General features: G+C 36.5%; 1 protein-coding gene across 1 annotated transcript in view; it reads right to left on the minus strand.

Annotated features, from left to right (window-relative positions):
• Positions 1-306: 306 nt before the first annotated feature.
• Positions 307-15,468, minus strand: part of LOC136246389 (uncharacterized) — a 60,818-nt gene continuing 45,656 nt past the window's right edge. The window contains exons 8-15 of the mRNA XM_066037780.1: positions 11,786-12,082; positions 10,942-11,259; positions 9,754-10,047; positions 8,792-8,829; positions 5,761-5,883; positions 3,781-4,065; positions 3,666-3,722; positions 307-369 (exon numbers count right to left, since the gene is read on the minus strand). Of these exons, the coding sequence (XP_065893852.1) occupies positions 307-369; positions 3,666-3,722; positions 3,781-4,065; positions 5,761-5,883; positions 8,792-8,829; positions 9,754-10,047; positions 10,942-11,259; positions 11,786-12,082 (1,475 nt within the window). The remainder of the gene's footprint in view (positions 370-3,665; positions 3,723-3,780; positions 4,066-5,760; positions 5,884-8,791; positions 8,830-9,753; positions 10,048-10,941; positions 11,260-11,785; positions 12,083-15,468) is intronic.

Consider the following 15,468-nt stretch of genomic DNA (forward strand, 5'->3'; position numbering starts at 1 on the left):
CCTGTTTTCACAGTGCCCGGTCACATATTGTAATAAAACCGTCACCCTGATGAAACAGCTGTTTACTGATATGCTGTAATAAAGCAGTCAGCTGCTCTTGAACATAATACTTTTGAACATAATAATTATGCTTGAATTTTGAGTATTGCTCAAAAGGATAATAAGGGATTTCAGAGTATATTACTGGGCTGGATTATTGGACTTTTATAAAGTTTTTTCAAACACCTGTTTTGTATGACCATTACCTTTTAGTCCACATGATTAAGGTTCTCAATGTATTATCTTGCTTATTAGAGGCACATATAGCTAACTGTGGTCTAGTTTTAGTGGTCTGTTACTCAATTTGAGTTCACACCCTTCTAATTTACACTAAAATAATATTAATGTACATAGTTTTTCACAAATATATGCATCCTTACATGCTTGCTAGATTGTGTGTGTGTGTGTGTGTGTGTGTGTGTGTGTGTGTGTGTGTGTGTGTGTGTGTGTGTGTGTGTGTGTGTGTGTGTGTGTGTGTGTGTGTGTGTGTGTGTGTGTGTGTGTGTGTGTGTGTGTGTGTGTGTGTGTGTGTGTGTGTGTGTGTGTGTGTGTGTGTGTGTGTGTGTGTGTGTGTGTGTGTGTGTGTGTGTGTGTGTGTGTGTGTGTGTGTGTGTGTGTGTGTGTGTGTGTGTGTGTGTGTGTGTGTGTGTGTGTGTGTGTGTGTGTGTGTGTGTGTGTGTGTGTGTGTGTGTGTGTGTGTGTGTGTGTGTGTGTGTGTGTGTGTGTGTGTGTGTGTGGGAAATGTTTTTCTGGCTAACTGTTAGCACTATATAATTGTTGCAATTTGCTAGCAAGGTTGCCAAATCAAGTGAGTATGCAGACTACTGCAATGCAATATCACTAATTTTATGTTAAAATATGATTGTAATTGCAAAACTGACTGAATTTTATGTCAATGTGTGCTATTCAGTTTACAGAAAGCTACATTAGACAGTGCACAATGCTTGTAGTATTGCAAGCAGTAAGTAACTTACTTCCAAAATGAACTCTTATGTGATTTTACAGTCAATAATGAGCATGCTTTATGCCTTATGGTGGATGGTGTTGATTTATAAGAGGCTTGAAGTGGCTATAAAATAAGAACTATTTGAGACCAGTAGTCCAGACCAGTATTCTAGTCCATTAAATAGATGCACCTGATAGCAAACTATTTTAAAGCATAAATTGGCTTAAGCCTAATAATCAAACAGTACGGTAGTAATGTTTAAGTAGGGATTGCCCCAAAAGTGACATGTACCATTGAAAATTCTGCCTTTAAAACTATTCTAAAGACACCTTACATTACAAAAATTACCTCTATGGAATCATATGTGACCCAGTCTGAAGAAAACCGGTCTTATCACCCATGTCAGCAGATTCGATTGTTCACCCAGGACATGAAGCTACATGAATAAACTATCTAATTCCACAATAAAAAATCAGCTAGACTTGAGTGGTCTGGTTTTGCTGGCTGCTTTTCCCAAGCCCAGTGACGATCTGTATGTGTGGTGTGGGGCCTTAATGGAGCTCTGGTAAGCCTGGGTATGACTATATGTGGCTGTACAGCTCTGTGGTGTTGAATAAGTACCTCTGCTGTGAATTTCCTTTCATTTTAGCCAGTTTTGAGATCTCAATGTCCCAAAACATGGCCTAATTCATCCCTACGCCTTCCTTTTCAAATTTTAAACACCATCTTGCCTGCCTTCCAGGGCCCCCGCCTCCCACCCAATTTGCAGCTTGCCTGATACAGTCAACCTCGGTTTAAAAACTATCTAAAATGGTGGGAAACTTAGTTGTTGGCTACTTGCACAGTGGATGCTCTGGAAGGTAAGGAATTGGTGTAAAATGTGTGAAAATTTGGTACACATGGTTTCAACCATTGGTGAGTTACAACACACTAAATACTTCAAACCGGCATTTCTCGATACTTTTAAATAGGCGATAGGTCCAGTTTTCCCACATATTAGTCTGTCTAACATCAACTACAGCATTAAAAACAAGAATGCTGTTATTTGATGTACAGTAGAATCACCAAAACTTGAATTTGTCTACCAGCCTGCCTGCCTGCCCGACCAGTTTCTGGCAAGTATGAAGTCCAAACAAAGTAGCGCATGACCAACATTTTACACCACAATAACAAACTCTTAGTGGCATGTACCTTTTGGTGTTCTGATGAGTGTGTGTCCTCTGTGCCTTATTTTTACTTTTATCTTCAGTCAGACTGGTCATCGTCTTCTTCATGCAATGAAACCATATTGAGGTATTAGCTTTCCATATCAAAATTTTCCTTGAGCAGCATATAGTACTTAGACACTGCAAAATTATTTAAAGTGTATACACTGGGTGTAACTTCACAATTGGTATGAGACCACATCCATTAATGGATTAATAACGATTGAGCGCGAGACCATATCTCTTAACAATCTACTTACAATACTTGGTCACAATGACCACCACCCCTATTATTAGTCTAGCTGTAATTACAATACTAGCACAGTGAAAATATGAAATAGTCACATGCACCCTTGTAGATGAAAGGCTGACTCAAGATGCTCTAATACAGCAGTCACCTTAAGGTTATGGGATAGTGAGCAACTGTCAAACAAAAATTTTATTACGTAATTAAGGCGGGCTTGGTGTTATTGTGTTGTGTATCAGCTGGTAACAGGCTTAAATTGTTGGGAGAATCTTAGCGTGCTGACTGGACAGTTACAAGGTACAAGAAAACACACGTAATAGTACAAGATAACATAGATACAACACACTTAGCAACTGGCGCACCTGCAAGCGCATGCGTAGTTTTGCTGACTAATGGCGATATTTTCCTGAACCAAAAATCAGGACTGTCAAACTAGTTGTTAACATTTTGTATAAACAGACTACTAGTCTGGCTTCTTGTCTAGGTCCTGATGGAACCATTTGTTAGAAATAATGTTTCTAGTGCTTGTGATATCAATTTAAAAATTAATTTTGTGACCACAGTATCTTGCTTTAGGCCATATTGTAGTCATATTTCAGCAACTATACACATTATTCACAAATCCTCTTGTCAGTCCCTCACAAGTGATGCTCTTCAAACCTTAGAATTGTTAGTAAGTTCTCATGGTTCTTCATTGGTCTGATTTTTGGTTCACAGTTTACACTAATTGGCATGGGGACAACTCATGTTTCCATAACAACATTTGAATTCCATGTCGATTAATGAGAAGTTAAGAATGCATAAATATTTGGTAACAATGCATTAAGAAAAATCAAACCCCTAATCATGAAAAATGATCGATAGTGTACATGTGGGGTTTACAGTATCCCGTAACCTTAAGGGAATAGTCACACATTTATAGCTGTATGCACTAACAAAACCAGACAGACTAGGATATTTAAAGATTATTAGTTTACAATGAGGTAGGCATACAAGTGATAAAAAGTAGTGAAACAAGAGATGAATGAACATAACTCAGTGGGAAAATCCCTACTTTGGCATTGAACAAAATGGTAATATTGTTATAATATACCAATGTAGGGATTTCACACAGAGCTATGCTGTAATACAATTATTCTCATCTTTCGTTTCATTACTTTTTATTGTTCGGACCCCTACCTCATTTTAAATTAATTAAAAAAAATACAATTGAATATTTTATTATTACTAAAAATACACAACAAAAGTGTTCCAAGCAAGTACAATAGCCTTCAGTTTTGCAGCTCTATATGTAACACAATTGCAACACAAATGCATTATATAAATTATGCATGTACAATTACCCGATCAGTTCCACTGTTAAAGTAACCAATGGAATCCCATGTAGCTATCAACAGGTGAGTTGGAGTAAATGACACTGACAGCCCATCCTGTATTTCTCTTGAAGCTCTTTGAAGTAAAGTAAGATTGGTGGTCTCTTGAAAAAACACATTTCCACTCCCATTTGTTCGGGTGTCTGTGTCAGCCCAGTATGGAGCAATCAATGCTTCTCTACTATTGCTAGGAAATCTGCTAGGAATAAACCGACTAAAACTATTTCCAAAACTAATTATCCCATTATTGTTGACCTGTATAAAGTAATAATAAACATTCACTAGCTAGTAGCTACTGATTATATACACTACATGATCATAGGAAACGGGCATATGCTATAATGCTTACTGTATGTATAAATGTGTCTACAAGCTTTATAATTGAATAACAGAGTAATGCATGGTAAAGGGAAATTATATCTAATCCTAAACAGCCAAACTGTACAAAAGGTGTGGTTCCCAAAAAGGCTATGGTGAAAAAACATGTGAAATCCAAGGTGGCGGCCAAGAAATGGCTGTGATGGTAGTTAAAAATTTTAATAACCACAATTCAGATGTATTTGGTGCCAAGACCAAGCAGCACCAAATTCACCTGAGTTGTAGTGATTAAAATTTGTACCGTTACCCTACCATCACAGTGCATTTCCTTGCTGCCACTTGGATTTCACATATTTTTTCACCATGGCATTTTAGGAACCGCACCCTTTTTTACATTTTGGCTGTTTTGGATTAGATATCATTTCTTTTTGTACTTGTATACACCAAAGTGTTTGTGTTTGTTTACACCAAAGTGGAGGCTTATTAACCTGTCTTCCTTCTTCCTTCCGTTTTCTTTCTTCCTGTCAATATACTCAGGGTGTGGCACGCCGGCTTCTTCACAGTACTGTGTGTCTTGATACTGTAGTCTAATACAGTACTTGAAATCTTTGCATTTGTGACATCAAATGAAAAAGTGCACTCTATTTTCAATATAGTACAGTTGAAATGTAAACTGCACTTTGTTGTCCACTAACTGTACTTTATGAATCTTCAACACTACTAGTCAGTTCACATTCACCTAAGCCCTCGTTTTTTTGTTAATTAACTCTTGTTACACGGGCCAGCTGTACAAATAATTGTCAATGATACAAGTGAGTTATGAGGTTTAAAAATATCCCATACATTTAGTATGGATGATTCAGATGCACAAAAATATTTGAAATATAAAACATGCTTGTTCCAGTACAAAATCATTAGGAGCAAACGCATGTTGATCTCATTAATACTACTGGTTTTGGTGGGGGCTCAGGTGAACTTGTACTGACTATAAAACACATGCATCAGTGGTTTGCTGTCAACAACCCTCAGTATAGATGGGTGCGGCCAACATCATACTGGAACTCAGTAATCAGCAGCTTAGTTCAGAGAAAATACTAAGTAATGATCATTGCACTAATTAACAGGCCTACAAGAAACACAGAACTCTAGCAATAATGTACACCTGGACTGTTAACATTCACCTGGACTACTGTTAATATGTGCAAGCATGTACAGTAAGTGTACAACGAAGGTTCCATTTTAGGGTGATTTGTATATGGCACTTCAATGCACTAGAACATGCCATAAATAATTTAAAGCATTGCCTTGCTTATACTATACTCACTTGGTGTTTAGCCTCGATGCTAAGCGTTTGGCCTTGCCTCATGTACTATTAGAATTTTGGCTGCACATCTGGTATTTTATTTCTTCATAGCACTCACACACTCACAGTGATGCTTTAATATAACTATACTAAAGTAGGTCATTAGCTATGAGTCATAAGGAAACATGTACTGGTGCTTTCTAATGACAGAGAAGTTCTTAATGCATTTCTATGCAAAATATATTAATTCAAACCAAATATGTGAAACTCCACTGTGTGCTAGTACACAGTTACAAACATCACTATTATAATTATCATGATTCACTTACAAATAATCTTCTGTAAGTTCGGTCAAAAAAGATAAAGTCTTCTTCCAGATTAACTGGTGGCGAGGAACCATCATCAGTTGGTTCTACTGTATTATCATTTGTGTCTAACCCAAATGGGTAAAACTATTAGAAAGAATGAGAATGAACCATACATAACATTTCAAAGATTTGAATACATGTATTATACTGTAACTGTATTGCAAGAAGCAATGTAAAGTCAATCTAATCCAGAACAGCCAAGCTGTAAAAAAGAGTGCAGCCCCCAAAAAGGCTATGGTGAAAAATATGTAAAATCCAAGGTGGCGGCCAAGAAACAGCTGTGATGTTATGGTAGTTTAATGGTAAAAAAAGTTTAATAACGACAATTCAGGTGAATTTTGTGCCAAGACCAAGTGGCACAAAATTCACCTGAATTGTTGTTATTAAAATTTTTGCAATTGACCTACCACCACAGCCATTTCTTGGCCGTCACCTTGAATTAACATCATTTTTCACCATAGCCTTTTTGGGGGCTGCACTCTTTTTTTACAGCTTGGCTGTTTTGGATTAGATATCACTTCTTTTTGGACTTTTTAAACCTATTTTTTTCTTTACCGCAGGAAGAAGAAAAAGATTTAATTATAATCAGAATCAAGATTTAAAGCAGATTTTTAATACTTTAACTATTTTTGATTTTATCAGTAATATTATACAAATTACATATATTTATAACATACCAATTATTTCCTACAGGATAACTTGTTTACAGCTGATCTCTCTGCTGCTGGGTGAATTGAAATGTATTTGAACTCTCTACAGGGTAGTTTCTTTGTAGTTGAACTCTCTCAAGGTAACTTCTTCTAGCTGATTTCTCTACAGGGTCACTTGTTTCTAACTGAAGTTTCTACCGGGTGTTTGTTTGCAGCTGAACTATCTACATGGTGGTTTCTTTGTATAGCTGAACTCTTTACAAGGTAACTTCTTCTAGCTGACCTCTTTACAGGGTGACTTGTTTCTAGCTGATCTCTCTATGGGTGAATTGTTTCTAGCTGAACTCTTTGGAGTGATCTGTTCGTAGCTGAACTCTCTAAAGATTTGTTTGTAGCTGATTTTTCTATGGGTTTGTAGCTCAACTCTCTATAGGGTGGTTTCTTTGTAGCTGAACTCTCTAAAGGTAACATATCTTCTAGCTGATCTCTACAGGTTGACTTGTTTCTATAGTTGAACTATCTGCAGGACGATTTATTTGTAGCTGAACTCTCTACAAGGTGATCCTTCTAGCTTATCTCTCTACAGGAGGACTTGTTTCTAGTTGAACTCTCTGCAGGGTGATATATACTGTATGTTCGTAGCTGAACTCTCTACAGGGTGATTTGTGTGCAGCTGAACTCTCTACATAATGGTTTCCTTGTAGCTGAACTTTCTACAAGGCAACTTCTATCTGTCCTCTCTGTAGGGTACTTTGTTTGTAGCTGAACGCTCTACAGGATGACTTGTTTCTAGGAGGGGAGCAAAGAGTACTCACTGTACACTTGTGAAAATGCTAAAACTTATGGGTGATTCCCCTTGATGGCAGTTTTATTTAGGTTTTAATGAAGCCTCTCAGAATAGAGCTCTATTGCAGTAGCCAGACACACTTCATATGTTTATCTAAAGTTCTCTTATATATACTGCCAACACCTATGCATATTTACCTACTCAAGGACTGAAATTCATCCTGGAATTATGGCAGAACTAACATACTAAAACCATCCCTCCTGGAGGAAGACTGAGTGTGGTCCCAACTAGACATTGGGTGACCTGCAGTTCGAATCCTGGGGTTGGAGGGATTTTTTTCCTTACTTTGGCCCCTTTTCTGTTACACCTTATTAGTCAGTAAGTCAAGTCACTAGGTCTAAGTCCTTGAAATTAGGTTAGGTAATCCTAAGGCTGCAGCACATGTTGCTGTCAGACCTTCAGTGCTGGTCACTGTAAAGTGCTAATAATAATAATAAAAACTTATTGATCCTGACTTGTATCATACTCCATATACTCTGTTTTAGGACTGTTCTTTCAACTATATACTGCCTAGACTGAGGCAGAATCAGATTACTGGTCCTATCATTAGGCTTGAGCCAATTATACCTTGAAAATAGCCTACAGGGTATGATACTTTTGAGCAGTGTTGAAACATCAAGGATTATGCACAACAATTGGCCATTTTTTTAGAGTATTTTCTGACTTCTGTATAAGAATAAGTGACTGATCTATTAGAGTGTATCGATTTCATTCCGTGAAGTATAAATCATCAGTCAAAAGCAATAAAAATAATAACTTTACACATTTTCTTGATATGAAATGCAGTAATGAGCTGTAGTGTACTAATTCTTTGCTGTACTTGTAGTGCATGTCTAACACATTTTAATTAAAATCTTGAAAATTTTCCTATTATGCTGATACTTTTGCTAGTATAATTGGCACACACCCTACAAAGGGGTCATTACTTTTCAAATTTAGAAATCATAGCCCCAAGATGGAATAAAGATAGAGCAATTAAGGCAGAGTAAATGTGGAATTATATACTGTCATTATTCTGAGTTTTGCTGTACATGATTGTCTTATTCCTATAGTGTGCTTCCATAATCACCTGACAACTAAAAATATTAGCTTGCTAGTGCTATAATACTAATCTTGAAGTTGCTTTGCATGAGGAAATGATGTACAATAACATGAAATTTATAAAAAAGTCCTTTCATAGAGCTGTCACAAAGCCTATTCTGGGAGTCTACAGTAAACTCTAAACAAAAATGCCCTAAAATGTATGAGTGTAACATTTTAGCTGTATAAATTATGAAGCAGTAACCGATTGTTCTAATTATTGTGGGTAACTGACACTGTCACATTTACTGTACGTGTGCACGAACAATTTTGAAGTACGTACTGTCTAGCAGTCATGTGTTAACCAAGCACAATGAATTTTAGCAGTCAGTGATGGCAGCATTGCCAGGAAACTGTTGCTATCATATTTTATGCAATGATCTAAACACATGCATGTATTGATATACATACATACCTCAGATAAACATGTTGCTGTTTCTGGATTACAAATCACTGAAAACAATCGATTGCAATAATATAACTTTATAGAAATTATCACACATATCATATGTGACCAGGACTGTGATAATATGGGAACAAACTACATCCCAGCTTATATCTCAGCACTGGGATCACAAATTTCCATTCTGTTTCTTGCAATATAAAACCATCACATTGTTAAATAATTGGTAAAAACTTCATGGGTTTAGAATAATGACATAAAAAGTTATACATCAATAAAGTTTGAAAAGGTAGGCAAAATGTATGTGCCCACATGCCTTATTTTTGAAGTCCCAGTCACATAATAATTACTATGATTGTAATATTGCTCACAAAAAAGTGCATAAAAATGTATGCCACTAGTGTATGCTATTTTTCTTACACTGTACAACAAAATTAACACCTACTATAGTATGTATACATTGAGCTGAATCCTCAAAACCATTTAATAGCTCATGGATACAATTACAGTACACACGATCTTAAAATTTAGCTCATTTGTAGTACTGCTTGACCTGCTAAAAATATTTCAAAATCTTTTATTCAAATGTCTGACATAATATTTATGACCAATCAAAATTTTTTACAATACATTTCCTATGGGGAAGCCATATAAGTACAGTGTTCATTACATCCCTTCCCAAACTTGTAATGGAGCCAAACCATACGTGTCTGTTGCTGACACCTTTGCTGTTACCACTAATCATCTGGTTGGCTGAAATGTTAACTCTGTTGAGAAAAAATCCACTTTTAATTTTAGCTATTTTTCAGGATTGAGCTCAACTTGTACTTATTATATGCATGTTGTTTATACATTATCCATAGTATAATGTGTGGGAAGATACACATAAACAACTGCTGCCAATTTGTATACAAACCTCTTAAATAGTCAAACTAAGTAAAACATACAAATACACATTATAATTTTATACTTACCTAAGACATCCAAAATTAATGTATCAATTGAAGTGGTACCATTTATGTTTACCAAACAGACTAGAAGTCTGCCATTATCAAAGGGAGTCAATTCTTCCAGTGTGGAATTTGCACTATACACTGCTGAATTACCAACTATGATGGGATCTACATCTTCAAATGTATCCAGTGGTAATATTAATATATCCACACTGCTTGTGATACCCCTCACGGTTGTTGCATTACATTCCAGTGTAAGCGGTTGATCAGAAATCTGATCAGTTACAGCTCTCAGATGGACCACAGGACTTGGAACTGCAATAACGGATAAACAATATACATATTACCAATTGGCACATGATTGATAAGACACATGACAGTGCATTGTGTGGCTAAGAAAGCTGGCAAGTCACACTGTGTATTTATTAGAAGGAAGAAAGAAAACATAATTTTATGCCTGCATAACTCCACTCCAAAGCATACCATTTTTTGCATTATAACTGTTTGCTAGATAGGCTGGAGGCCACACAACAAATCTGATTAGATACGATGAAGCCATCCATGAGATACAGGCATATAAAGTTATATTTTTCTTTTTTGAGGGGTTTATGTGGCCTACTTCCTCAAAATGTGTGCTTTATTAGAGTAGTATAACCAACAAGTCAAAGAAAACAACGCGATTACAGCTTCTGTCTTCAATAACCATCATTGTATCTAGATATGAAAAAATTGGGTAACAAACTCCAAAGCCAGCCATAGAGTACAAAATATGAAATCCACAAAAAAAAACAGCCAAGCTGCAAAAAAATGGTATGGCATTCACTAAAAAGTGGTAAAATCAAAAGTAGTGGCCAAGAAATGGCTGCATTGATGTTAATGCTAATGAATTTTAATAGTAATGATGTTCGGACTTAATGGCTGTAAAAATTATTAGTATCTTTTAGTATTAACATCATTGCATCGATTTCTTGACTGCCACCTTGGTCACCATCTTTAATTTCATAACTTTTTACCCAGGTTGCAACCTTTTCCTCACAGTTTGGCTGTTTTTGTGTGGATAAACTTTTGTACCTGTCCAACAATTTGTTTTTATTAACCATGTATTTCTTTCAATGCCTCTCTTTTATGATCAAGAAGTAACCAGAAAACAATGAATATGCATGCTAAAATTTATTACCAATGTTAATTGTTATCATGTACAGTACTTACTAATAAGGTTTTGGAGTTCCACAGATAATGAATCAACATCTTCACCAATCTTTATATCACAAGTGTACACCCCTTCATCACCTTCCATCAAATAGTCAAATTGAAGGATTGTTGTATAAGTGTTACCATCAGAAAATGTTGGAATAATGGACACTCTATTGTCTTCTATTATAACCCCATCAGGTTCTACCCAGGTTAGAGTTACTTCACTTGTGTCTGTACTAAAAGCTGTTGTTACTGAACAAACAATGTCCTGAATTTCACCAACCAATGCTCGCATGACTCCAGATGGTTGCAGTATAATTGTTGGAATAAATTCTGCAAAACAAATACCAAAATAAAGCAATTAGTAATGTGTTACACCATGCTTGTTATTTAAGAAATATAATTGCCACAACAAGCTTTGTAAATTGCATGATCAATAGTAGAGGAAGAAGGTAGATGTTCTTCAACTTTTATTATAAAAACTAGAGCTTATTCAATATAGCATCAAGGCATTTAATATGTGTACGTTGCACTGGTTATACGCTACCATTATATAAGGATTGTACCTCTGTTTACATTCACTTAAGTGCATTCAATAAATCAGTAATATCCATGTACTTTAGACGTATAGTATTTGGTCAACCTTAATAAAGTGAAAACATTATTTGAATGAATTCAGACTAAAAAATCAGTGGAGAAAACATATCCTTTTAGAGCCACACCATGGTTGAATTTTCCTTATGAGTCAAGAAAGTTACACGTTTTCTGGTTTCCCATATATGTACTATACAGATTGAGCATAAACAACTATATTGCTTGAAACTTGTTTTGTAGCTTATAATAATAGTACATGTAATACCTGATAGTTGTAAGTCATATGGTTCACTGGTGTACTCCACACCATCAATGACAACAGAGCAATTTAATATTCCACTGTCAGTTACTTCTATTTCAGTGATATTAATAGTTTGTTCCACTTCCATGTCAGCAAAACATCCAGTAGAACAAGCCCAAATAAAATCACTATCATTAAATGTCAGTGTAGAGTTGACCTCACAGGTGAAAGTGATGTTGGATCCAATCAGGTGTTCAAAAGTATTATTACCATCATCAACAAGGTTACCAGGAGGATCACTTACAATGGTAACAATGATATCTGTGTAATAAAATTAAATTATCAGACTCCATAGTGCTAGACTACATAGTAGCAATTATGACACTTTCTTACAAAAATGAAATTAGTATTGGCCAGAAACCATACTCACAATAAATTACAGTTCTATATAAATTGTTCAGTTGTTCAGTAGTTACCCTCATTTTACCAGTATAAAATTGCGATACATACAATGGACCTTACAGTATATCACACTAGACCTATCCTTGTTACCCTATTTTTTCTATGATATCCCTTAATTGACCTCCCTTGTTTTCCTACTTTTTTCTATGATCTCTAAGGGATCATAGAAAAAAGCAGGGAAATAAGAGATCATAGAAAAAGTAGGGAAACAAGGGAGGTCATGCACCAAAACCTGCAGATATACTAGTGTGATGTCAATTTGGATAAGTAATCGAACTTAAAATTCCTAAATTTTCCTCATACTTGTTTTTTACTTTTTTTTGTAACATTGCTATGACTGGTGAACCTGCACCAGCGTTGAAACCGGGTCACTACTGCTGACTTGGATTACCCACTGACCTGGATAGCAATCTGGGTCAGACCCAGATTAATTAAAGCCGAGGCGTGCAATAAGGGCTATGTTCGGCTAGTCTCGAGCGAGCGAGACTATGTTTTGAGCGTTCGATTTGTGTTGAGTAAATTCAGACTTTGGAATTGCAACTTCAGCCTAGCTGTTACGGTAAGTTGAAGACCAAACAAAAAAAGGTCATCACTTACTGACAATAGCTACCCCTCACCAAAGATACCCTCAGTTTCGTGCTACATACTACATTTACTAATAAATGGGTGTGGATGAGCGTATGTTTGTAATGCGATAAGTGGGTGTGGTTCACGAAAGAACTACGCGATAGCGTTTATAAGTTTCCATGTCATCAAACGAACAATTTCGTTTCTCAATTGATCCAATCCAGGTCAGACCCGGATAATTTGTAAACTGGGTCGGACTCAGATGACCCGGAGAAAATGTGACCAGGTTTACCCAGATGACCCGACCCGGTTTTAAAACTGACCTGCACATACCACATCAAAAGAAAATAAAGGGCCACAGTAAACGTTTTTGTTTGAATGCGCACCCAAGCAATCGATCAATTACTGATTTGAAATTGAAGTAACCATTCTGCTTTGCTTGCAGCTATGTTCAGCCTGTTACACAGCAAAGAGCAGTATTAGAAATGCCTCTGCAATTAATCCAGCCACCTTGGAAAATCATCACACAATTCCACGCATATAGGGAAGCCATACACTGTATTACTGCAAATCAACACTTAGTACTGTCAACAAAAAGAAATAGAACACAAAGGAGGACAAAGGTAAGTCCATGATGTGTATTTTACATGCTGCAGTATGCCAAAAGGCACATCTCGGGATGAACAGACATTGAACAGTGAAAAATCAAACCCATAGCCTTAGCTGTTATCGAGCTATGCTTGTCTGAAGGAGTCAGGCAGGCAGACAGTTAGTAAGTTAGAAAATTCCATCGAATATTTTAAAAAATTGTAGCTACCTATCAAAAGCATTAAAGGTCATACTGAAGGCACTTTTGGACTTGGTTATACCTAGCCTATATTTCCAAGGCTTCAGGATGGTCTTTGAAGCTGGTTTTTGTCCAAAAAACCCAAACCTCCATGATTCCCAATATGCAGTACTATATCAAGCGTGTGGCACAAGAAGTTAGCATGTAACACCATGAGTATGTTGACAGGAAGAAAGAGAACTTAATTTTCACCCATATGTAGCTCCGTGATCTCTTATCCGATCGGAACCAAATTTGGTACAAAATTTGCTGCCTGGGAAGGAGCTATGAGAGAAAGACTTGGGATGGCATGATTGATAGGACTGAATAATAATGCACACCACACACACTATTCCATCACAAATCACTACTATATTGTATTAGTATAATTATTCTAACAAATTTAAGGAAAAATTAGAAATTTTAAGTTCGATCATAGAAAAAAAAGGTAGGGAAACAAGGGACGTCGCCTATACCTGCAGATATACTAGTGAACATTTAATCCCTAATCCAGTCTATATCCAAGACCAAGACTGAATTAGGGATTTAATGTTCACTAGCATGTCTGCAGGTGTATGCGACCTCCCTTGTTTCCCTACCCTGTACTTCTTTTCTGTGATTCCTAATTAAACTTAAAATTTCTAATTTTTCCTTAAACTTGTTTGTTTACTTTTTTGCAACATTATTATGACTGGTGAACCCACGCATACCGCATCAAAAGAAAGGATGGTACCGGAATTAATGTTTTCATCTGAATGCGTCCCCAGCTATCAAAAACTGCTTCAATAGTGCAGTGGCTATGTTCAGCCTGTTACATAACATTGCAAACAAAGAACAGTGTTACAATCATCTCTGCAATCAGTCCACTTACCACAGAAAATAAGGACGATTCCCATTTACAGATGTACTGTAGGGAAGCCATGCATCGTGCTACCGTGAATCCACATCTTGGATGTCAGCAAAAAGACTGAAATGGGACACAAAGGAGGACAAAGGTAAGTCCATGATGCATGCATTGTATGTACTGTGGTATGCCAGAAGGCACATCTTGGGATGAAGTGACATCGAACAGTGAAAAAATCAAGCCCATAGCCTTAGCCGTTATTGAGTTACGCTTGCCTGAAGGCATCAGGAATTTATTCAGTAGAAAATTCCATTGAATAACTTTTTAAACAATTTTTGCAACAATTTATTGGAAGCCTTTAGGATCATACTGAAGGCACTTTTGGGCTTGGTTATATACCTAACCAAATACTGCCAAGGTGCTAGGATGGAGTTGTGAATCTGGTTTCTGGGTGAATTTTTTTAGCTAGGAAAACTCAAATCCCAAATACCGTACTGTATGATTAAAGTCCATCAATTCTCTACACACTTAGGAGCCCGGCGTAACATGGCTGTCCAGTTGGAGATCTTCTGTAATGCCTTAGAGGCAGCCTTCCTATGTACACGGCCTTCACTAAAGGATGTGCTGGAGTCATTCATTTGTAGATCAGAGTCTTATATACATTGAGTATTATCATCAGGGGTTTCCTGAGAAGTATTGTCATCTGAGTTGGAGATGTCTAGGGGATATAGTTTCACTATAGGACAAGTTCTATAATTACCCATTCTAATGTGGGTGGCACAAACCAAATTGTCCCTTCCTCTTATGAGTTCCTCTACAATAGCTAATCTCTATTGTAATCTGGGCTTGTCATCATGTACCTACCGTTATGGCCTGTTGGTTGTTTCCATGCAGAAATCTTGTTATTAATTAATTAACCCTCTCACCACCACAACCACTGTATGACATTTTAGATATATATATATGCCTGTAGCATCACATTCTAAACACTTTGTACTTTGAATCAAG

Source organism: Dysidea avara, chromosome 1 (genome assembly GCF_963678975.1).
Source record: "Dysidea avara chromosome 1, odDysAvar1.4, whole genome shotgun sequence".
Lineage (NCBI taxonomy): Eukaryota > Metazoa > Porifera > Demospongiae > Dictyoceratida > Dysideidae > Dysidea > Dysidea avara.